The sequence below is a fragment of the Ceratotherium simum genome, chromosome 5 (assembly GCF_057802395.1).
Source record: "Ceratotherium simum simum isolate JZ-2026a chromosome 5, ASM5780239v1, whole genome shotgun sequence".
NCBI lineage: Eukaryota > Metazoa > Chordata > Mammalia > Perissodactyla > Rhinocerotidae > Ceratotherium > Ceratotherium simum.
This window is the reverse complement of record NC_141904.1, coordinates 68,152,517-68,177,724: the sequence shown is the minus strand read 5'-3', so window position 1 is coordinate 68,177,724 and position 25,208 is coordinate 68,152,517. Positions and strand designations below refer to the sequence as shown.

Below are 25,208 nucleotides of genomic sequence, written 5' to 3'. Positions count from 1 at the left end.
TATTGTATAATTCTCCAATTTTTCAAAAGCGCATTTCTTTTCATTCACTTCAGTCTGATAAAAGGCTTCAGGGACTGGCACAGTGACCAATCGAGGCAGCCAGGACCAAGCTGATGGAGCATTGCAGATCCCCCAAAGCCTCCCTGGGTTGGAAGAGCTGCATTCTTTTTATAATTCTAATTTAATGTGATGGAAGCCTTCCCACCATAAAATGCACAAGATGAAGCATAACATTCAGTAGCTGGCTTGTATTTTAGGGTTTTTTTCTTAACTTTACTTTTTGATGAATTCTTTTGTAAGGGTCAGAAGATTCTTTGGGGCAGTAGAAAGAAGGAACTCCACATCTGGAGTCTTGGCTCTGTCTAGCTGTGTGACCACAGAGAAGTCACATCCCTTCTCTGGGCCTCAGTGGCCTCATCTGTAAAATAGGGACATGACACTTCTGGCACATCAAAACTTGTAACGTTTAGGGGCAGGACCTGTGGCGTCGTGGGTAAGTTCATGTGCTCCACTTCAGTGGGCCAGGGTTCACTGGTTTGGGTGACCCACGCGGACCTAGGCATTGCTTATCAAGCCATGCTGTGGCAGGCATCCCACATATAAAGTAGAGGAGGATGGGCACGGATGTTAGCCCATGGCCAATCTTCCTCAGCAAAAAGAGGATTGGCAACAGATGTTAGCTCAGGGCTAATCTTCCTCACCAAAAAAAAAAAAAAAAAAAAAACTTGTAACATTTAAAAGAAGAAATTGAAGTGAAGGCACTTTGAAAGTTGAAAGCACTCCAGACAGGCAAGGTGATATTATTCAGACTGAGTTATAACGTTCAGACCGAGTTTGTCCATGGCCAGAGCTACTTGCTCCTTTCTCTTCTGTCGGGTTCAAGGGCAGAGTAGAACCTGCTTACCACCTGCTCAGCATCTGAACATGGCCTTTGAGAACATCCACCCTGAAGGAGTCTAAAACAATTGCTTAGTTTTTATTAGTGAAAAGTATAATAAATATTATTAAAAATTGCATGTGCTCTGCTGAGCATTTTATATATATTATTTCATGTGACCCTCCCAGCCCTGGGAGGTGGGTGCAATTATTTTCCCATTTTCAGATGAGAAAACCAAGGCTCGAAAGAAATGTCCCCTGCGCGAGGTCACCCAGGTACTAAAAGCAGAGCTGGGCTTTCAGCCCAAGTCTCTGACTCCAGCGCCTGTGCTCTTCACCCTCATACTTCTTAAATAATACACTGTACTTTAGAAAGTAATAATAGCTGCTTCTTATGGAATGCTTACAAGGCACGAGGCAAAACTATTCCCATTTTACAGCAGCTGCTCAGAGAGGGGAAGTGGCTTGCCTAAAGTCACCAGCTAGTTAGAGGCAGGGCCAGGATCAGACGCCACACTCATCTGAGTTCCGAGAGGCTGCTCCCAACCGCTGCCCTGCTCCAAATGGCTGAGTGGGCAGCTCCGCCCTGCTTTATCCCCCTGCCTAAAGCGAATGTGATCGAAAAAGCACTAGGAATTCCGGAATTTAGTGACCTCTTAATGAGTTTGCGTAACCCACCCTCCAGGCCACTCTTACCAGAAGCACCCTTGCTTTTTTTAAAATGACCCAGCCCCTCACGCTTCAGAAACGCTGCTCCAGAACAGCGAGTCTAAGAAACAAGGCTGAGGCAGGGCCACAGGGGAAAATATTTGGTTCCCTGGATACAGCTGCAAGTGCTGGGTGAGATTTCCTCTCACAAAACTCGTCCCTTCTGGTGGAGGCAGAACGGGAACTGAGATTAGAACAGAGCAGGAATAGAAGGGGGGAGAAACTTGCCGACAGAGCATAATGACACGTGTTCGATTCTGCTTGTGAATGAAGAAGCTGGAAACGCCTTTCACCGATGCTTTAAGGTCACGGCGGCCTCCTTTAGCAGGAGACGAGTTCCAATGCTTTGATAGATTCCAGAAGGATAGCAGCAACCCAGCTGGTTGGAATCTGGCAATTAGGAGGCAAAGGAGTCGCTCGGTGGCCAATGAGACCTTAGCAGTAGATATGTGCAGAAAACTCAGAGGTGGAGCAGGAGATGGAAATGAGGAGAAATTCATTCATTCCATACATATCTATTAGCCCCACGATGGCCTAGGCACTGTCTTAGGAACTACGAAACCAGTAAATGAAACTTACATTCCAGCGGTGAAAGGACAGGGAAGGCAAATGACGCCGAGCATTTGAGATGAGAGTTGCAGTCCTAGGTCAGGAGAACCTCAGCAGTGAGCTCGCCCACTGGGGATTTTTTGAAGCATAATAATAAATTATAACAGTCACCTTTTATGTTGGCCCCTGTTTGCCAAACTCTGTGCCAGGCATACGTGAGCACAACAACCCTGTTGATAGGTATTATTAGTCTCATTTTAAAGATGTAGGTGGCGTAGTGGTTAAGTTCACGCGCTCTGCTTTGGCGGCCCAGGGATCCCAGGTTCAGATCCCAGGCGTGGACCTACACACTGCTCATCAAGCCATGCTGTGGCAGTGTCCCATATAAAGTAGAGGAAGGTTGGCACAGATATGAGCTCAGGGCTAATCTTCCTCAGCAAAAAGAGGAGGATTGGCAATGGATGTTAGCTCAGGGCCAATCTTCCTCACACACACACAAAAAAAGATTTTAAAAAACAAATCCTAGAAAAGTTGAGTGAGCTGGGCTTTGAACACAGTTCTGTCTGAATCCAAAGCCTCTGTTCTTTCATCTCTATCACATGGTCTCTCAATGGCCTCGACATCCTGACGTAATGCTCTGAGCATCACGCTTTCCCAGAGACCTCCTCTCATGGAACTTCTTCAGTGGTGTGCTGGTAAGTGTTTAACAGCCAGCAATCTGGGGAAGAGGGCTCTGATTTGTAGCATTTGCCAGTTTCTGTCTCATCTTGACATTATTTTGTGTTATCAATGTGACATCATTGAGTCGGGAAGAGATGAACAGTAACACACCATTAAATAGCATTGCCACTATACAGGTTCAATAGACATAACCTCAAGAATAATCAGAAAGTCATGAGTTTTAAGCGTTTATTACCTGTGTTTTTAATGTAATTTATTTCATTGTAAGTTTATATGCTTTAATGTTTAATATTAGTTGTACTTAACATCAGCTTGAAAAAGGATCAGGGGGCTCTCATGAGCTGCTGTGAGACGGCTCCATATCACCTTTCTCTCTCTCAAAGGATTTTTTCCCCTTCATTATGTTCCCTAGTACTTGTCCAGAAATCTTGTTTGGCTCCTTTTTTATATTTCTGTCGTTTCCCTGACCTGTGGCCTTCCGGTTTTTGTTTTGTTTTAACCTTTGAATCCTGTGTTAGCCTCAAAAAAGACTGAATCCCATTTGAAAACACAACGTGCACTAGGGGACAAAGAAGTTTCATCACTAGATATTAGGAGCCTCTAGGTTGAGAAGGAATGTTTCTGCCACAACGGTAAAATGAGTCCTGGATATTAACATTAAGAATTTTTCTATATCATCCTAAATGAGTTTGACTTTTCTGTTTTCACAATTTGGTAATGCTTTTCTCAGTCCTCTACCCAGGGGCGGGCCTGGTGGCTTAGCAGTTAAGTGTGTGCGCTCCGCTTCGGCGGCCCGGGGTTTGTGGGTTCGGATCCCAGGCGCGCACTGCCACACCACTTGTCGAGCCATGCTGTGGCAGCGTCCCATATAAAGTGGAGGAAGGTGGGCACGGATATTAGCCCAGGGCCAGTCTTCCTCAGCAGAAAGAGGAGGATTGGCAACGGATGTTAGCGCAGGGCTAATCTTCTGAATAAGTAAATACGTAAATAGTAAGTAAATAAATAAATCAATCAGTCAGTCCTCTACCCAAATATGACGTTTATGCCAACCAAGCTAGGACTCCGGACCTAATACAATCTGTTTGTATTAATTATAAACTCCAGAAGGACTTATTTCAGCTTCTACTTATACATGGACCACAAAGAACAAAGAGACTTTGAAAAGCATAAATCAGAGACCTTCTAACAGGGTTGATGAAAAATTGAAACATGAAAAATCTGACAATGAGTGCATACTCCAAAATCAGTGTGAAGTTGATTTAGGTTTTCTAATTAATTTTTGTTTATTTTTAGGTTTCTAGGGTGATATACGTTATTTGTTTGCTCTGTGGGTGGCTTATATTCAGCCCAGATTTCCAAATGTGCCGTACAGTGAAGAAACAGTACCTAGAATTATAAGTATTGCAGTTTATTTTTAAAATCCTTTCATCCGAGCCACGCTTGTCTTTACTTCTAAGTTTTTGAAAGACGCAGTACTTTTGCTCCTTCCTACAGGCTGTTTTTCACGGGAAAACAGAAAACTGACAGTTGGCAAAGCAAAAAGTTTCCAAACCACAGGCTGTCTGCTACTTGCATAATTACCAAAGCCAAAATTTCCATTTTCTACAAGGCGACTGGAGAACCTCGTTTCTGGTCAACCTGAACTGCAGACAAGAACTAAAATCCCCCACAACCCACGGGCTGTGCTGTCAGCTTTTCTTAGTTACACTTTATGACTTTTCTTGTTTATGGTATCCGTGCCCTCCCATTTTTTCTTTTCTTTTTTGACTCATTGATACGTGTGTACCATGATGTCTAAAAATACAGCCTAACAACTGGTTTAAAGTAAAGGGGAACAGCAGAAATATCCTGAACGGTTTTCTGAAAATAAACACTTGACAGTCTTGCATCAGTACCTAATCTGAGTTTCTAATTGGAAAAGCGCAGAGTATTGATCAAGAGAATCCTGCTTTTCTGCAGCTTTCTCAGGAAGAAGCTTCCGTGGGGATATTTCTTCTGTTTTCCCACTCTTCATTTGGTGACTCTTTGTTGAGCCTGGCTCAGCCCCTTACTGACTAGGAACCTCTGGCAAGTTATTCTCAACCTCTTGGGGTCTCAGCTTCTTCAGTGTAAAACGGAGGGCAAAAGATAGCCACTTCACAGGGTGATTCTGAGAATTCAGTGGATGAAATGTATGTCAAAGCACATGACATTGACAAAGCAGTCAGCACGTGTCTATTTCCATTTCATGTTGTTGAAGGCAAAAGCAGCTGGCCCAAGTCACCGTTGGGTCACAATCGGATAAAGAGCAAGAGTTTGTGCAAGAATTTCCCCAGCTTTGGGCACACGGGCAGCTACAAAGAGTGGTTTTGAGTTAGTCTGTTAATTATCACTGAGAAATCAAAGTGGAATTAATCCTCAGCTATTGAGTTGCCTGCTCTCTCCAGGGTTTAACTGGTGCATTGATTTTCAAGTTACATACGACAGCTTGACCTCTTAATAATCCAGGAGAGCTTTTTTTTTCTTGAGAAAAATAACAATTTAACCAACTTAAAATAGCCACTTACAATTAACATAATAGCAGTCAACAGCTTACAAATGTTTCCACAAATAACAGTACTCTGCACTGGGATAAGAATAAAGCCGACAATGCATGTCAGGCACTTCGCACAGACCCTAATGCCTATCTGTGCCCAACAGGGTGTATTGCTAGTGATATGATTATCATCTGTACCTTTGAGGTAGAGTTTAGGTTCAATCCGCATTAATACAAGACATTAATACAATTAAACAAGGCTAAATGGGATTGATTCTTACCATTCCCATTTCACAGAGTTAGCAATTGAGATTTAGAGATACCATGATATTCAGGCCATGCTCTTACTTAAATGCCAAAGCTGGAGACAAACCCAAGCCTACTGATTCTAAATCCTATGCATGTCTCATGGACACCAGGCTGGTGTCTCCTGATGGCCTTCAGCTCCAGACTTAATAAGTTGTTTTGTTTCCTTCTTTCTTTCTGGCCTTTCTTTTCACAAGCCTTATGAGATCAGGCTGTAATCTGATGGAGGATTGTCTTTTATGAGCGTGCCGTCCCCAGGGAGTGTCTGCCAAAGCTGACCGAAATTGCTTGCCAGGTGGATGCTGGAGCTGCAGCAATGGCTATCCCTGGCCAGCCTTTCTTGTTTGCTTTCCTCCAACCTCTGCTGGGCAGAAAGGAGCTTGCGGTTGAATGCTAATGTCCAGAAACTGGGATATCCCTCCAATCTCTGCTGGGAGCCGCTTGTCAAGAGCAGTGATCCAATATAAGTTCTCTCCATCAGTTTCCTCCTTTCTCATGCTTCCTGGATAAGAAATGAGTTTTGCACAAGCTCAGAACTTAATTCCATTGCCAGTTGACCTATTTCAGAGTCCTTATTGTTATCTGAAAATATCTTATTTGTTTAATTATTAATAATCTCTTCTCCCTACCTCTAGAGCAGTTGTTCTCAACCAGTGATGATTTTGAACCCCAAGAGACATTTGGCAATGTGCAGAGACATATTTGTTTGTCACAAGGTGGGTGGGGGTGTTACTGGCATCTAGTGGGTAGAGGCCCGGGATGCTGCTAAATATCCTACAAGGTGCAGGACAGCTGCCACAGCAAAGAATTATCCAGCCACAAATGTCAATAGTGCCAAAGTTGAGAAACCCTGCTCTAGGACAAGTTCCAGAAACAGTGACCTTGTGGATCTCATTTGCTGATCTACATTAGTACTCAGAACAGTGCTTGCACTTAGATTCAACTTTTTTTTTTTTTTTTTTTTTTTTTTTTAGTGCTTGGACTTAGAAAACGCTCAGTAGATATTGGTTGAGTAAATGAATGAACACATGATCCAGAGCTTTTCCACACTGAATTAATTGCATTGTGTGCTAGACTACATCTTAAGCTCAGAGTAATGCGGAGTCAGGCCCAGGAGGCCACGTAGCTGATAAATATCATTCTGCAGCCAGAGTGCTCACGTAAGCATGACAAAGCCAGCAGCCCAACAGGTGGGGATTAATTCCATCCTGATGCTTAATGAAAATCGATAGCAAACACATAGAGACCTTTTTTAGCAGCTGCCCATATTTCTTCGGTGCAGGCTAGAAGATAGCCAAGAAATGGTGATTGCAAAAACCTTGCTCCTCGTCTGGTCTTGCATCCAGATAGTGACAACTCTGGTTTGGTGAATCTAGATCAAGCTTTTCCAGAACAGTGTTATGCTTGGTGATCAAGATGATATGTTACATGCCTAAGCTATATGTGATTTAATATATAAGACCTCTTAGATGGGAAATACTTTATAACAGAAATAATATAGCAATGAAGAGCATGGACTCTGCAATCAGAATGCCCGCATTTATGTCCTCCTCTACCTCTTCCTAGTGACTTTGGGGGTTGGGGTCAGTCATTTACCTTCTCTGAGCCTCAATTTTCTCGTCCATAAAGTGAAGCTAGTATTGGAATCTACCCCACAGGGTTGTTATGAAAATGAATTTAGACAGCCCATGTAAATAAAAGAAAGGACTCAGGATAGTGCCAGACACACCATCAGCAGCCATTACTTATTGTTAACATTTTGCCTAACCCAGTTACTCAATTTTGTCTTTGTAAACTGAGTTCTCCCCTTCTTGATCACTCTCCCCACCCTGGCTCATTTTTCTTTCTTCCTTTGCTTCTTTTATGCCACCTGCCGTCCTTCCTTTCTCACTGTCTGTCTTTTTCCTCCTCCACTCCCAGTGAACCCGCCAGGGATGCACAAGAGTCCTACTTTTATACAACTAACGGAAACTGAGATCCTACCCCAGTTCAGAGAAACGTGACCCGAGACAAGTTACTTAACCTCTCTGCACTTCGGTTTTGTCATCTGTAAAATCCAAATAGTAACACTTCTAACCTCATAGGGCTGTTAGCAGCATGAGAGAAGATACCGCACTTGTCAAGTGTTTAGCGCTCATGTGACATGTAGTAAGTGCTTAATAGAAGCAAGGAGAATTGTTGATTGATCCTGAAAAAGAAGTTCCCAATGATTGCAGATTGGGTGGGTAGGCACTGTCTTGAAAGAACTTGAGGGAAAATCACAGCTGACTCAGTTTGGAGACATCTGTGTCAGTCTAGGCCATTCTCTGAACGGGAGTGTCAGTAGCTCATGTTCAGTCAACACCCAGAGATGATATAAAGGGGCCCTGTTCAGCTCAGGCTGACATCATTTGGGCGAAATATAAAACTCCGTCTGCTCAATAGATCCCAAAGTAAGAATGTCCTAGATACGTCCCTTCTACCTCTCTCCAGTGCCTCCAGAATATCTCATCTGATGGGGAGTCTAATAGCACACCTTGTTCTCTGAGTGGAAAGCTTGTTTTTTATGTGTAAGTCTGTCTGGGCCAAGGCTTGAGAGGTGTTTTGGAACATCCTCACTTTATATTATGCTCTGCAAATTTAAATCAGTTGTGAATTTGTTTCATCGCTGTGTCTAGGTTCTGACCACTTAAGGCTTGCCTTCACTCGGCAGATACTTATTAACCACACTCTTACCCTGTGCCAGGCACTGTTCTAGGCCTGGAGATACAGTGGTGAACAAGTCAATCAGTGTCTCTCCGATGGAACTTACATTCCGATGGTGAACGACAGAGAAGGCTAAACAAACAAATAAATAAGAAATATTAAATATAAAGAAAGTAAAGCAGTATGATATGAGAGAGAGTGCCAGGCTCCACTTTACTTTGAGGACAGGGAAGGCCTCTCAGAGATGGTGACGTTTGATTTATGATCTAAAGGACGTGAAAGCAGCCAATCATGCAGTGATCTGAGGAAAGGGCATTCCAGACAAAGGGAATAGCATATGCAAAGCCTCCAAGTAGGCACACGTTTGTATGTTGAGAGTGAAAAGGAGACCAATGTGGCTGGTGTGTCAGGGCAAGGCAGATGAGTTGGAAATAAAATCGGGGGCAGAGGGGGGGCGGGTCAGGTAAACACTGTCGGGGATGTAAGGAGTTAGATCCTCCACCGTGTTGAATGAGAAGCCATTGGGCAGCTTTAAGCGGGGAAGCAGGAATTTGATCTGTGTTTTGGAAACATCACTCACATGCCACGCGGAGACTGGACCATCATAGGGCTGAACTGGAAGCACGGAGCCTGGTTAGATAGCTGGTTTTGCACACGTCCAGGCAAAGGAGGATAGCGGATTAGACCCCACAGAAAATCCTGAGGAGTCATTTTTAGGAGACAGGGCCTCTCATGCTAAGCTTTCAGAAGAAGATCAAAAGGGGCCGGCCCCGTGGCTTAGCGGTTAAGCGCGTGCACTCCGCTGCTGGCGGCCCAGGTTCGGATCCCAGGCGCACGCCGACGCACCGCTTGTTCGGCCATGTTGAGGCCGCGTCCCACATACAGCAACTAGAAAGATGTGCAGCTATGACATACAGTTATCTACTGGGGCTTTAGGGGAAAAAAATAAAATAAATGAAAGTAAACACTTAAAAAAAATAAAAAAAAAAAAAAACAGAAAAAGATCAAAAGGGAATGAGAGAGAGAGGATACAAAAAAAAGCTTGTTGCTTCCTCACCGAGCTTTCGTATTTCCGTGTTCCAAAGAACTACTAAAGCAAAGCCCAAGGGGGCTGGGGTTCATTCTGGTTTTTCTGTCGTTGTCATTTCCTGTTGCCTTGTAAGCTGACCCTGGTCGGTATGAAGGGTCGGTCCCACGCTGCTCTGTCTTGATTTGCCTTCAGGTTTCTTACCAACTCTCTTCTCTCTCGTCTCCTAAGTCAGGTAGTGGGATTGGCGTTTGGCAGGGGGGCAGGGGGCAAGTATTTTCACACAGACTGGACCCCCACTATGGGCTACACATCAGGGCGCTTCATGAACCTAGACGTCTGGCCGGTGGCCGATTCTCACTTCCCTTCTGATCTTCCTCATTTGACCACTGACCAGATGGGCAAGGTCGGTCCACCAGCACTCAGCTTAGCCTCTGAGGACCTGCTCTATCAGCTGGGGAGCAAACGCAGGGCAGCCACAGACTGAGGTGGGAGTTTTAATCCGACATGCACAGTTCTAACCTCCATATTCCCCCGGGGTTGAATGGAGGAGGTGGTGGCGGGAAGGGTATCAAGTCTGGGGGCGGTGTTAAGTGAAACTTGCCAAAGAGATCATTTTTTTATGTTTTTTATTCTGTGAGAGGCATTGCTGCTGTTAGTTGCGACTGGGTTGGGATCAAATCTGAAACTGTTCTGTCAGTCTCTGTGGGGTTCAAAAGTAATTCTGTGTAACATAATTCACACAGACTATCGTAAGAGTATTGCCTGCTAACCTCGTATTTGCTTATGAAAAGACATGTGTGCTTCCTTTGGACGCTCTTAGATGAAGTGTTGTGCCTAACTTGGCCGACTAGAGATGAGCAGATTGAAGACCTAAAGAGAGGAGTACAGAACCTTAAATCTTAAGAGAAGGCAGTTTGTAATGAGAAATGCTTATTTACTCATTCTTTTAAGTGGACTTTAGAAATTCCTGTTTTTGTAGGGAAAGCAAATTATCAGGATAATCAAATAGAATGTGAAATGGAAATATAATATATTTAATTTCTTCCATGGGTAATAATTACGTTGTAAAATGGGGTAGTGAAAAACATAGGCTCAGGAGCCTAGGGTGGAATCCCAGCTCTGCCTCTTACTAGCTGTGTGACCTCGGGCAAGTTACTTGGCCTCTCCGTGCCTCAGTTTCTTCAACTGTAAAGTGAAGATGATAGAGATATTTACCTCATGACTTTAAATGAATGACTACATATTAAATATATTGAATAGGCTCAATAAAATTAATTAGTTTTGTTATTTTTTCTAAAAAGTGATTCTGTTGTTTGGATATAATTATTGTAATCGTATAATGAATCCGTGAACAGTTCCCTTCAAATGCAACTCCTGTTGTTGAAATTAGAAGATAAAGCATCGGTGGGAGTCATGTTTTAAAATAAATAAATAAATGCCCAGTTTGACTTTTTTTTTCTTTTTGTGGTTACAGTATTTTTTAAAATAAAAAAAAAATCACTTGAATAAGGTGGTATTAGCTGAGTAACCTTGTGCACACCACTTATGCTCTGGTTTAGAAGTCAGGGTCCTGAGTTTTAATCCCAGGTCTCACATTACTAGCTGTGTGGCTTTGGGCGTCCGTTCCTTAGTTTCCCCATATCTCAAGTAATCAGTGGTTATTAAATGCCTTCTAAGATTCTTAATTCTACAATTCTAACTACTTCTAGTCAAATAAGTTTGCTCTGGACCTGAAATGAGTTTTCAGGCCTGCTGTATGATACTCGTTTTTCCTCTTGTACCCGCTCAGCTACTCCATTGAAAATGGGCTGTGTGGGAAGGCTTTCCCACAATTTGTCGCTGATAGTGTGTGGAATACCTCATGTATATATAAGTGGTTAAGAGCTTGGGCTGTGGGCTTGGGTCTAGTTCTGCCATTTATGAATCTTGTTGTTGATAATCTCTCTAACCTCATTCACCTGTAATATTGGGAGATAAAACTACCCATCTGGGAGTATCACAAGTGTTGAATACGTTAGTATATGTAAAGTGTTTAGTGCAATGTCTGAACATAGAAAGTGCCCATGAGTGGTATTACTAGTGTTATTATTAAGATGCCTCGCTAGGTGCCAGGCACACAAAAGGCACGCAGGGACTGGTGGTCTCCTCTCTTTTTTTCTTTCTGCTCCATCACCTCTGGAGGATTTTTCTACCATGTGCTTGTGAAGTGGCTTGTTAACTTCACACCTGTCGTTTACCTTCTTTAAAATGGTTTAGTAATATTCCTCCCATTGAAAAGTTTTGAGTTTGTTTTTAATAGGAGAATAAGTGGATTACAGGCAGGTTTAGCTGTTTGTTAATTTTCAAGCAAATAAGGACTATAATAATTGTGGCCCTCAGAAGTGGTTTATTTCACTCTCAGTGGTGTCAGATTGAAAGCCATCAGGAGATTGATTATGAGGCTCAGAAAGGTTAAGTAGCTTCTCCAAGGTAACAGAGATAGAAGAGATAAAATATGATTTTGACCCAAGTCTGGCTTTGAACTCTTGTGCAAGTTACATCATTTCTCAGTCCTAAGTTTCCTGGTCCTTAAAATGAGGATGCCCCCTTCATAAGCTTGTGTGGAGGCTGAAACACTACATTAATAAGGGTCAAGTGTCAAGCACTGTGTGTGGTGCATAGCAGGCCTTCCTTTGACGTTGGTTGTGTCCCTTCCCTGGTACCGCATGAACTTAAATCAAAGTTTGCTCATCCACATGACAGGACTCCCAGGAACCTGGCAGATAATAAATTTGGGTGAGCCGGAGACCACAAACCCCATCTAAAGAGGGAGCCACTCTGCCCCATGCTGGCCAATTTTGCCATGGAGGAAATCCATCCAGTGTTTCCAGATCTTACCATCTAAATTTTTATTAAGTGGCATCTCCTGATTTCTAATATTGTCAACTAAAATTTATTCATAAGCATTATTTTGACAAACAAAATACATCCACCACCTTTCAAACTCTGATTTAAGTAAGTGACAAGGGCAGGCCTTTCTATTGCTAACAATGATTAAATCAGCCCTCTGACCTCGCCAAGGAGCCATCCTCCCATATGGGAAAGGGCTTGGTGAATACTGAACACAGTTGTGCCAGGGTGGGCATAAAACTATAGCGATTTTTCTCCCCACTTCATCTGCACTGCCCTTCTCCAGCTTGTACCCTGTGTGGCATTTTGTCACCTCACACAGTGAGGTGTTTGTTCAGCCCCACGCCCCCCAGATGTCAACCTCTCTCTTGGCTGTTGTATTGTCATCGATGGGAGCATCAGTGGTTATTAGTAGAAGACTTTACAATATTAATGACATCATCCGGGGAGTCTGTCCTTTGGAAACTGTTTGCCTTGGCTTAGATATAGATTCCTGTTGTAGCATATGAAGATGCTTTTAGTTGCAAGAAGCAGAATCCAATTCAAGTTAGTGTAAGAGACAATGAGAGAGAGAAGTGGATTTATTGAAGGAATACAGGGGTATTTCATAGAACTCAAGGACAAGAATTCACCCAGACCAGTGGAAGGGACTAGAAGTGACTGGAAAGACATTAGAAACTCCGACATTAGAAACCCCAACTCTCTCAAGCTTTTTCTCTCAGGCTGCATCATTTCTCTTGCCTCCTTCTAGCTACATGCCTCTTTCAGTCTCTATGCAGATGGCTTTCCTTTTTCTCCACCCACAGCAGACCATGGCTACCCCGCAGCAACCACGTTTTCATCCATCAGACTCAGTTCCAGATTCTCTGGGCTGAGGTTCTGATTGGCCCAGCTTGGGTCAGCTGGCTATTCCCTGGTCCAGTCAGCTGAGGCCAAAGGGGCAGGACCAAGTTATAGAAATATGGCTGCCAGCACTGCTTGTGTTTGTCATGAGATGGACAGACACCAAAAAACATTTACTATTTCATTTTCTAGGACAAGAGTATGTGTTGACAAAAGGAACATTGACTAGTCTGAGGACGGTCCAAAGCAAAATGGAAAGAAAAAAGGTGCTTTTTAAAAATCAGGAAATAAATTCATTTTTATTATGGAACAACAGAGTAGTTTGAAATATGTTATGAGCTTTGACATATTCCTTAATGGATTTGTGTTGTGTGAGTTGATCTTGAATATTATTTCATTATATCTTTCCATAGGGCATGTATTTGGAATTTGCTTCTGTGGGTTTTACAAAAGAAGTGAAATGATTTAAATTGACACATTTATTTATTTCCTCCCATAGTAGACAAGAGTAGAAAAAAGATGACTTTTTTTTTTCCAGTTAGACCTTAATTCAAATCTTCACTTGGCTTTTTCTTACCCAGGTAACTTTTAATAAATGACCTTGAACTCTGTATCTTGGTTTCCGTGTCTGTAAAATGGGGATGTTACCATATCATAGATTTCCCTGGAGCTTTAATGAGATAATATACATAAAGTACCCAGCTTAGTGACTAGAACAAAGATTTGTTCCCTTTGCCTTTGCCACTAAAGATGTGTATCTGACCTTGGCTTTGCAGATTTAAGGACATAATTAGGGGCCATGGGATAAAGTACAGCTTGCCCAGTTACCTCTTAGCACAACTTCAGTGGTTCCTATGGGCCAAATCTCCATAATACCGTGATCTAACCAACAGAGCTAGTTTTTAGGCTGTTAGATTAGAGCTCAATAAAAAATGTAAGTGCAATAATTAGTATTTTTCACATCGAAAACAGGCTGCTTATCCCACTCTCAGCTTCAATTTCCTCATCTGTTAAGTTGGGGATGATAACACCAGTCCCAGAAGGTGACTATGCAGCTCAGAGATGATATATATCAAACACCTAGAGCAATGCTAAGTATATAGTTGGTGCTCAGTAACGGAGGCTATTTTCATTTTAAATTGGGTTTATGTGAGTTATCTGAGTTTCCGGGTCTTATAGTTTTGTACAACAGGAGAAAGACAAAACGCTGCCCATGCTTTTCAAAAGTGACCCATCCATTCCACGTCTGTGGGCGAAGCTGGGTGTGCAAAATTCACTGTGACGTTACTTGTGTTGGCAAAAGACTAGAAACAACCCAGGTGTTTCTCAGCAGGAGACTCATTAAATTGTTATTTGTCCACATGATGATTTGATACTATGAAACCTTTAAAAAGAATGAGATCCGTTGGTCGGTCTATATGTGTTGACTTTGGAAAGATCCCCGAGAAATATTGAATTGAAAAAGTGAGAGGCCAAACAGTGAGTATAGTAGAGTTTTACTGGAATTGGAGGGAAAAGAAAAAATATATATACATACATATAAATATCTACATCACACAGAAACCACCGACACATCCATACGCACAGAGATTCACGTATATACGTATAAAATTTCTTGATAGTTACACACACACACACACACACACAAACATTAAGAGTCCTTGCGGGGCTGGCCCCGTGGCATAGTGGTTAAGTTCGCACATTCCGCTTCGGCAGCCCGGAGTTCCCAGGTTCGAATCCCAGGTGCAGACCTATGCACCACTTATCAAGCTATGCTGTGGCAGGCATCCCACATATAAAGTAGAGGAAGATGGGCACAGATGTTAGCCCAGGGCCAATCTTCCTCAGCAAAAAGAGGAGGATTGGCAACAGATGTTAGCTCAGGGCTTATCTTCCTCACCAAAAAAAAAAGAATACTTGCTTCATTTTCAGAACAATATGTCCAGTATAATAATATTAAATTAGAACACTTAATATGAAAATGTTTTTTAAAATATGTACATGTATATATCTGAAAATACACACAAAGACGGTTTATGAGGATTCTCCTCAAACTGACGGGGTGGTGATTTCTGCAGGTAAATGGTTTGGAGCATGAATTAATACAGGGGGATCTTTGCATTCTATGCATTGTTTAAATATTTTACAAAGAATATTTCCCTGTATTGCAATTATAGGTGATAAAAATTCAATATAACTAGAAATCTACACATCAGACTTCTTAACTGTGTATCTTAACTGTTCTTAATTAATGTTAACTATGGTAGTGATATACTATAAAGGGGGGCAGAGGTTTCAACAGTGAAGAATTTCAATTTTGACTTTAGTATCATATGTTTTTCTTCCTGTAATTATGCATGTCTTGTATTTATTAAAATTCACCAGGGGCCCCCCTGGTGACGCAAGCGGTTAAGTGCGCGTGCTCCACTTCAGAGGCCCGGGGTTCGCAGGTTCAGATCCCGGGCGCACACCGACACACTGCTGGTCACGCCATGCTGTGGCGGCGTCCCATATAAAGTGGAGGAAGATGGGCACAGATGTTAGCTCAGGGCCACTCTTCCTCTGCAAAGAAAAAGAGGAGGATTGGCATTGGACATTAGCTCAGGGCTGATCTTCCTCACAAAAAAAAAAAAACACACACACCAATGAATAAAGGCATATTCATTTGAAAAATAAAATATTGATTCAAGGGAAAATATAGTAGTTTCCTCTGGGAAGGAAATCTGCTTTTCATAGTATAATCTTGTGTGTGTTGTTTGAACTCGGTGTGCTGTATAGGCATTATTTTTTCAATATATTGAGTTGTCTTTGCTTTTCATTCTTTCCTTCTTTTAAATCCAAGAGCTAATGCCATCTAATAAATCTGTTTATGACCAAGTGTGTTGATTAACTCAACTGAAGCCACTTTTAGGCGGCACACATCACATGTGAAATAAATGATAAATTGAGTTCCGGGGTTTGCTTGCCAGCCTGGGCCCTGACACCACTCTTGCTGTCTTGTCCTCGCAGATGACAGAAGGCAGGCACTGCCAGGTGCACCTCCTAGATGACAGGAGACTGGAGCTGCTGGTTCAGGTAGGTGTTGCCCACTCAGGGACAGCCCATCCTGGCTCCCTCTGAGAGCCTCACGGTCAGGCTCTGTGTTCAGGCTGCTCGCTTGTCTGTGCCTCAAAGCCAGTGAGTCGGGATTGTTGAGGGGAAAAAGGCAGCTTCAAAGTCAGAAAACCTCATCTGTATGTATGCGTAATTATAGCCTGGTGACATGGATTCAGAGACACTTGGGTTCGAATCTCAGCTTTGATGCTGAGTAGCTGTGTGATCCTCGGCAAGTCACTTTACTTTTCTGAACCTCTTGTTGGTAAATTGGGAACTATGATGCTTCCCTGAAAGGGTTATTGTGATCTGCAAATCTGCATCCTGCCACTTTCCTGCTACATGACAGTGTCCAAGTTAAATACCCAGTTTCATCAACTGTGAACTGGGATCGAGATTGTCCAGTCTGCCTCACAGAATTATGGTTAAAATCAAGCTTGATTATACATGTGAATGAAATGTCTTTATAAAATATATGGGACTATGTGGGCGATGATATTTTAATTATTGATGCTTCTCTCTTTATTCATCCAACACTCTGCACCAAGACTTAAAAAATTGCGAAGTCCCGGGGCCAGCCCGGTGGCGTAGCGGTTAAGTTCGCATGCTCCGGGGTTTGCAGGTTCGGATCCCAGGTGTGGACCCACGCACCGCTTGTCAAGCCATGCTGTGGCGGCATCTCATAAAGTAGAGGAAGATGGGCACAGATGTTAGCCCAGGGTCAATCTTCCTCAGTAAAAAGAGGAGGATTGGCAACATATGTTAGCTCAGGGCTAATCTTCCTCACACACACACACACACACACACAAAATTGGGAGGTCCCCACTGACAGCCACACCTACAGCTATGGCTAGAATTCTCTCTTTTGACCAAACCTAAATTTTTCTCCTTTCTGAGGCTTGTTCCTAGCCCACTAGGCATAAGCTTCAATTAGAATGAAAATAGTACATTCAACACACCAGAGTAGACCTTTTAGTCTAGATTTCTGCCTCTTTCTTTCCTCCTCCTTCTTTTTTTTTAAATCATGACCATTCTCTCTTCCCCAACAGCAAACATCCAACCCTCAAACCACCAGAATGAACCCTAAACTGTTTGGCTCAAAGTTCAAAAAGAATCCATCTAGAATGCCATCCTGCAAATCCCCCTTTCCTTCTCCAGTCCCTGCAAATCCAGCAGCCGCTATCACTCTGAACTTTCTGGCTGATTCCAAACCATGCTTCTTGCCACCAGGTCCAGTGCTTCTCAATAGCTCATAGATTAGATCCTTCCTCTACCCAGGTGCTCAGTAAGTACTGGTGAGGAGATGTGTACCATGGGTACAGCTCTCCAACCCTAGAGAGAAAGGAAAAGCTTAGCCTTTGGAATCAGATGGAACTGCCCTTACTAACTGTAACAGCAAGCAAGGTGCTTAACTTCTCTTGGCCTCAGTTGGCTCATCTATAAAATGGAAATAAGAACCCCTACCTCATAGGCTCATTGTAAGGATGAAATGAGATAATGGATATAAGGAGTTCAGCACAATAAATGGTAACTAGTAGTAGTAGTAGTAGTAGTAGTAGTCGTCGTCGTCGTAGTAGTCGTAGTAGTAGTAGTTCTGTCTGTGGTGCTACAGCCTTGGGTCTTGGGCCTCTTCATCTGGCTCCCACCAAGCAACATTATTCCTACAATCCAGGCAGTGAGATGTTCAATATTCTTTGTCTTGGTCGCTAGTACCATACTACATATAAAAGAGTGTGTTTCCAAACCACCAACACATTAGTAAGCACAGTATTACCTTAGAGGAAAAAAATAAGGTACTGGACTGAATTAGAAATCTGTGAAAATGATCTCATTGATGTTCCTATTCCCATTTCTTCCCCTTCCCAATCTCTTCAAGAATGGTCTATAGTAGCTTAACCTAAGCAGTAAAAGGGGGCAGGTATTTGAAAAAACAAAAGCTGCTTTAAACTATTTCAGGCAGAGGAAGGTGGTAGCAATAAGAGAGAAAGGCCACCAATTGTTTCTAATCAGATTTTTACCTTGACAGCCCAAACTTTTATCAAGAGAGTTGCTGGACCTCGTGGCTTCACATTTCAATCTGAAGGAAAAGGAGTACTTTGGAATAACCTTTACAGATGACACGTAAGTTTTCACTTCTTTACCTTCGATCTGGACTACCTACTTACTGTCATTCACAATTAGCAGAAAAGGGGTAAAATGCTCCAAGAATTAGAATATGTCCTGCTTAAAGATTTTTTTTTAATACAAGATTTTTCTCCTAGGACAGTTGCAAAGTGAGAAAAAAAGGAATAGTGACCATTTTAAGAAATCAAAATATTGTGCTAAGGGTTTTAGAAATTTGTTGTAATGAGCTTATTATTCTTTGAAGGAAGTTGTGCTTGCTTATTTAGCTTATGTGTCTGTGATAGAACTATTAGATTGTCATTCACTCATATCTTGAAACTGAATTACTGTTTTGGTGTTGGTGGCAAGAAAGTTTAAAGGCAAATTTGTGGCCCACCTGAAAAATATATATTTAGTTTAATATGGAATGAACATTTTCACTTCCACTCAGGTCTATTTTATGTTACCTCCTTACTATCTTTTTTTTCTTTTATTTTCATTTTTTATGCTAGCTTGGATAGTGTATATATTTGTCAGCAATTTAAATGTTCTCTGAAATGAGGTAGGTATATAACAATAAAATCATAAGCATTTAAAATTCCATGTAAGCAAATGTGTTTGGTCTTACCAGTTCTTTCGTGTGTGTGTGTGTGTGTGTGTGTGTGTGTGTGTGTGTGTGATGGCAGCCCAATTTGCCTACGTTATATGCAGCCTGATACAGTATCAGAGGAATTCTTTTCCTTTCTGGGGATAATTTCCAAAGAGCTCTTCAAATATTAAAATTCAAGGAAATGTGTTCCCCAGACACAAAATATATTGGCCAACCACCCAGCATTCTTTCCGTAACTCTCCCAATTTAACTGTTTTTTCAGTTCTTTAGTTTAACCAGGCAGAAAATAATCTCAAGAACGAGTTAATTTATTTTTTACACCTTGTGGCTTCTGGTTGTTTCCAGCCTGGGGGAGCCACAAGCCTAAGACCTCCTGGGAATGCCCACGGGCTCTGGACTTGGGCTGGGCCAAAGCCAGGCAACCAAGTTGTCAGGAGACGTAGATAAACCTGAAAACTTGGGTTCCAGACTCAGGATGTTTTCTGAATAGGATGCAACAAAACAGAAAAAACATCACCCACCTCACTCTGAATCACAAAATTGTCTTTGACTGAGCAACGCTTTGAGACCCTGTATGCTCCGTCCTCGGCTGGATAAAATAGGAAATGCAGGTGCCCGTTGACCATGTGCTCTCGTTGGAAAGACAGGACTAGTTCATGTGAATCAGTGGTCAAACACACGTACATAGGTTGCATCTGAGTGTGAATGAAATAAGAGCAAACAGTATAAGACATAAAACCATAAATGCATAATGGCTAAGTTATATGGTATAAACCATAAGTACATAAACACTGTAATTTAGGGAGAGGTCACATAGAGTAGAGGCTAAAATCATGAATATTGGAGCAATTTATTCATTCAACAGATATTTCTTGAGTTCCCACTAAATGCCAGTCGTTGTTCTAGGTCCCGGGGATTCAGCTGTGCACAACACAGACGAGGTTCTTGCTCTCATGGAGCTTATATTGCAGTGGTGTGGCCTAGCAGAACAAGTAAACAAACAGATAAATGAGAAAATACCAGAAATGATTAAGTGCTTTGAAGAACATGATCCAGAAAAGCTGGGGGCAGTTTTAGATAGGATGCGCTAGGAAGGCTTCTAGGAGGTGACATATAATAAAAACCAAGAACCTGTTCTCCAAAAGTCTGGGGAGGCATTCCAGACAAAAGCCAGTGCAAAAGCCCTGAGGTGGGATTTTATTTTTTATTTTTTAGAAAGAAAAAAGAAGGCAGTTGGATAGAATAGAGAGAGTAAGAGGGAAAGTGATAGAAGAGAAGGATTGAGAAGGAGGCAGGGCTTAGACATCATAGAATCTTGGTAGCTGTGGGATCTTAGGCCAGTGTACTTAACGTCTCTGACCTTCCAGTTATCTCATCTGTACACTGGGCATAATAATAGTACCCGTATAATAAGTACTACCTAAGGTACATATAATAGGGCACTATTATGTACTATTAAGTCAGGTAAGGTATGCAGAGCCCATAGCACTGGCACACGATAAAAGGGGACTGTCATGCTATTGTTAGTATTGGCAGTAAGATATTGTTCAGAAGGAGGCTGAAGGACGGGTGGAATTCACACAGGAGGATAACTACAGTTGGGCCTGAGGGGCAGGTAGACTTTGGGTAGACTCATTTTGTTGCCAGTATGTACGTGTAATGAACATGGTACATTTGCCCAATGGTGAGGAGACCAGCCTGATCGTGGAGTAAGATATAAGAGGGACAAGATCATAGGTGAGCCCTAGGAGTCACGTAGATGGGGGAGGCACCCCTCGGCCACTGAAGGATGTTTTGCAGCAGAGTGACGTGATTTATGACTGTGGTATCACAAGTTCCCCAGACTATACGGTTCATGGTGGGCTGGCCACATGGAAAAGAGGGTCTTGGCCACATGGAAGGCTTCTGGGAAAGCACCAAGCTCAGGTGAGCATAACCAGACAGTGCATAAATCAGGCACTCAGACTGTGAGACCTTCTCTTCAGAAAGAAAAGGAATAATATGAATGACTTCCTTTAATGACTTGGGCCACCTTCCCCCTCGTCTGCCCAGGGATGTCTTTCTAAATCCTCTACTAGGGGAAGAATGTCTCACTCAGGCGTCTCCTCCGGTTATCTCCTTTGGCGACAGTGGTCAATGGTCGCAGTCTTTCCAAGAAGCCTGGCTCCAAAGTGTCCTCTGTGTACTCCCCTGCAAGTGACAGCAGAGTCTATTTTTGAGTTATGACCAGTTTGGAAGGTGTCTTCTGGCTGTAGCTGTGTTTATTTTCAGAAGAAGTATGAGCTGGGCTTTTGGTGGTGGGGGAGTGGGAATTGGCCATTTCCACCTTTCTGGGGAACAGGTCTGGAAAATTGCTTCTGTCTAAGGGTGTCTCCTTGGAATGTCTTGGTCACAAGCCTAGTTCTTTTTCTTTGGTAAATATTTTTGGAAAGTATTTTCTTTCAGCATTCCCTGTCCCCCGCCCCCCATAAAACCACTGACTCGGATCCCTCCCAGGATGCTGTCTGAATTGCATTTTCCAGCCTAGATGCCACATCAGCCGTTTGCCTTTGGTGAACTTCTCTAAATAGAGGAAGGCAAAATTGAGCAGGACATTTTGTCAGTGAAACTGGCTACTGTCTATACCCTACTCCACAGGCCAAGAAGAGAAATGGAAAAATAGAATTGTGAGGTTACATAATAGAAGTAGTGATGATGACCAACAAAAACAAATTCATGGCCGTATTAGAGGGAAGGGAGGTCGAGTTCCCAAGATTATCCTCATCAGTACCTTCTGGTGTCCTGTGTGCAGGGTGAGTCTTTCACCCCTAGAGGGCAGTCGCTGCCCTCCTGAGGCAGCGGCCCTTCTGTTCCCCATAATGGTTCCCATCTCCTTGAACCCGTTTCGGGGTTTTTAATTCCCTTGTTTTGAAAGGTTTTGCTGAATAAGCTCTGTTTATGAAGAAATAAATAGGTTTTACAACACAATTGGGCCTTTTGATCACTGCCCCTTCCGATGGGCCTGAGATGGTAGACCTTGTGAGTGATACAGTTCTAGCCAAAAAGGAAACTTACTTTAAGGTTTACCTGCACAGCTTGGTAGAGGTGAATGTGTAGATTCGACGGTCTTTTTGAGCTGGTGATTAGATTTATTATATTTGCTGATGGAAAAACTTGAGAAAATCAGATTATAAGCAATAAGTGCTCTTTGATCTCGTTTTAGCCTCAAAGACTATAAAACAACATGCTGGCCTTAATTATATCTCACTGGTAGAGTTATGGGTAATTTTCACGTTTTTGTTCTTCTGACTTTATCCTGTTGTTGAGATTATGGATGGATTTTTAAAATCTAATTTCTGATTTATCCTTTAAAAACATTATTTTATATTACAATACGTGAATATCTTCTTATAAAAACATTTAATCTCATAATGAGGTCAGTCCCTTTTAATTACCTCACCACTCTAATTCTAGCAATTTGCTCTGTATCTCTCTAGAACCATATTTAAGAATTTTCATCCATGCATAATAGTGTTTTGAGTGTGCTTCTGTGGTTAGTATAATTGATTTATGCTGTATATGTTATTATACAACTTGCTTTATTCATTCTTGGACGTCATTCCATGTAAGTTCATATGAATATACATTATGCTCTTTTAATGATGCCACACCTTTCCTACGTAAAAGCAAAAAGGACAATTCCAAATTAGTCTCATTTTTTGTAAGAAAACTTTTGAGACCTGATACTATGCCATATTTTATGTATTTTAAGAAACACATTTGAACATCTCTGAAATTGGCGTGTCTTTGAATCTGCCATTCTAAACTTGATGAAATACAGTGTAAGAATCCCTTAGCTTCCAGTCCCCTATCTTTATATTTTTTTTTACACACAAAAGCAGTAGTTCTAACAACCTATCCTTAAGTCACTTATATCACCTTATTCATCTTTATAATATTCCTCCAAGGAAAGCGAGGGGCAGTTATCAGAAGCCTCATCTTATGATTACAGAAAAAGACACTTTTTCCAGTGTTAAGACTAATAAGTAACAGAGATCAAGCCAACAGTTATGATAAAAGCTGATTCAGCCCTCTAGTCTCCTGGATTCAAATACCAGCTCTGCCACTTTCCTTGCAACCTTATTGTAAAATATAACATTAATATATAAAAAGTTCCAGCTTGGTTGGCACCAAGGAGTTGTTCAATAAAGAGTAGATATTATTATCATTATTACTATTATTATTTCCCCACCTTTTTTGCCCACTTTTCCTATCTACTTATAATGAATACAGCTTAGACTTTTCTGAATCCTTTTAAAATTATTTACTCAAAGACCAAAATGGGTTGGAATATGTCTTCTGGGCCGTTACAAGTTTTGTTATAATTTGATACCCCACCACTATCAGCATGTCTTTAAGTTTTCAGTAAGCAAGCAAAATGGAGTCTACGCCCTCTGGGAATTTACAGTCTAAAACAGATCAACTGGTTGGACAACCTTGGAAAAGTCATGTAAACAATCCCAAGCCTGTGCCATCAGTCCTTCCAATCCCTCATAGGTCAAAATTTAGGGAGAACTGTTTATACCCATGAACAAACTTGGTAAGGCTCTTGAGTAAATAAATACATACATATGTGCTTAAATACAGTCATGCACTGCATAGCGACATTTTGGGCAAGGACAGACTATATATACAGGGTGGTCCCATAAGATCGGTACCACATAGTCTAGGTGTGTAGTAGGCTATACCATCTAGGTTTGTGTGAGTACACTCTATGATGTTCGCACAATGACAAAATCGCCTAATGACGCATTTCTCAGAATGTATCTCCATCGTTAAGCAGTGCATGACTGTGTAGTAAGTTCATAATATATATACAGAAACGGCATCCAGAGAGTATTCAACCCCGTAATTTTAAAAAATCTGCAGTATTGTTATCTGTGTCTAATTTCATTAAACCAGAAGTTTTCCCCTTCTTGGCTAAAATATTTCAGATATCATTTTTAATAAGAATTTAAAAATTAATTAATGTTGCCTAGTTTTTTACCTCCAAAGGCAATCAGTGTTATCAGTTTCTTGTTTATCCTCTCAGAGGTTATATATATAAATATATGCATTATATAATATAATATATAATAGATATACATATATGTGTATCTATTTTTAAGTTAAAAAATATATATACTGTATTCACCATTATGCATCTTGCTTTTCCATTTAACATCATTTCTTGGAAATTGTTCAAAGTAAGTTTTTAAAGATGCTCTCAATCTTTTGTATGGCTGCATTATATTTCATTGCTCAGTTTAAATTCATTTTTTTAAACGATACCCTGTTGGACATTTAGTTTGTTTTGAGCCTTTTTGGTATTACGAACAGTGCTACAGTGAATGCCTTTATACATAGGCCATTTTTCACATGTGCAAGTTTATCTTGATAAACTCCTGGAAATGGAAATGCTGGTTCAGAGGCAGGTGCTTTTATAATTTTGATAGAAGTTGCTAAATTGGCCTCATTACTGGTTGCGACAGGTCATACACCTACCATCAATGTAACTGTTTCTCTGTGGCTTTGCCAACCCTGTGTATTATCGAACTTTTCTCTGATTTTCTGTTTAATCCTTTTGCTTTTCTTTGCTCTCACAGAGGTCAGCAGAACTGGCTACAGTTAGATCACCGAGTTCTTGACCATGATTTGCCCAAGAAACAAGGCCCAACCAATTTGCACTTCGCTGTAAGGTATGTATCCATAGACACATCCAGCATCCCCACCTCTCTCTATTTTTTTAACATTTCTGGTGATCAGAGATAGAGAATGAAAAAAAGCGACCTATCACAACTACTATGTGAAAGAGATTCTCTACTGTTTTAGTCTGGGGACCAAGTTACCATAGATACTGTGTAGAACTGTTTTTCTTTGAAGATGAAGGATAGAATCACTTTCCTTTATTCCTCAAAGCCCCTTGGATCAATTTAAAGCTGAAAAACATAGGTAATATATTTTAATACATAAGCATGTTTCTGACTCAACATACTTTTAGGATTTTTGTAATTTGAAACATGGCAAACATTTACTATTACATTTTATGTAGGAATAATGTTTTCTAGAGACTGAAAATAATTGAATTTTATATAATTTCATGCCTTAATTTGAATAGAAGATAAAATGCAAACAAATGCTCACGGAAAGAATTATCTTAACGGTACAGAAATCTGAATTCTGCTTGCATGCAGAGAGACTGCTGAGAATAATGCAAGAAGTCCTTGACTTGTTCTCTGAGCTCTGCTTGGGCAGGTTGCTTAACCATACGTAAGGTCGTCAGTCATTTCCTCCTGAATTGG

The 25,208-nt window shown here is 41.5% G+C and overlaps 1 protein-coding gene across 5 annotated transcripts in view; it reads left to right on the top strand.

Annotated features, from left to right (window-relative positions):
• The window catches only part of FRMD4B (FERM domain containing 4B), a 312,466-nt gene that overhangs the window by 175,289 nt on the left and 111,969 nt on the right, over positions 1–25,208 (top strand). For all 5 annotated transcript variants that reach the window (XM_087431321.1, XM_087431319.1, XM_087431320.1 and 2 more), the window contains 3 exons: positions 16,092–16,157; positions 18,202–18,296; positions 24,513–24,605. In XM_087431321.1, the coding sequence (XP_087287447.1) occupies positions 16,092–16,157; positions 18,202–18,296; positions 24,513–24,605 (254 nt within the window). The remainder of the gene's footprint in view (positions 1–16,091; positions 16,158–18,201; positions 18,297–24,512; positions 24,606–25,208) is intronic.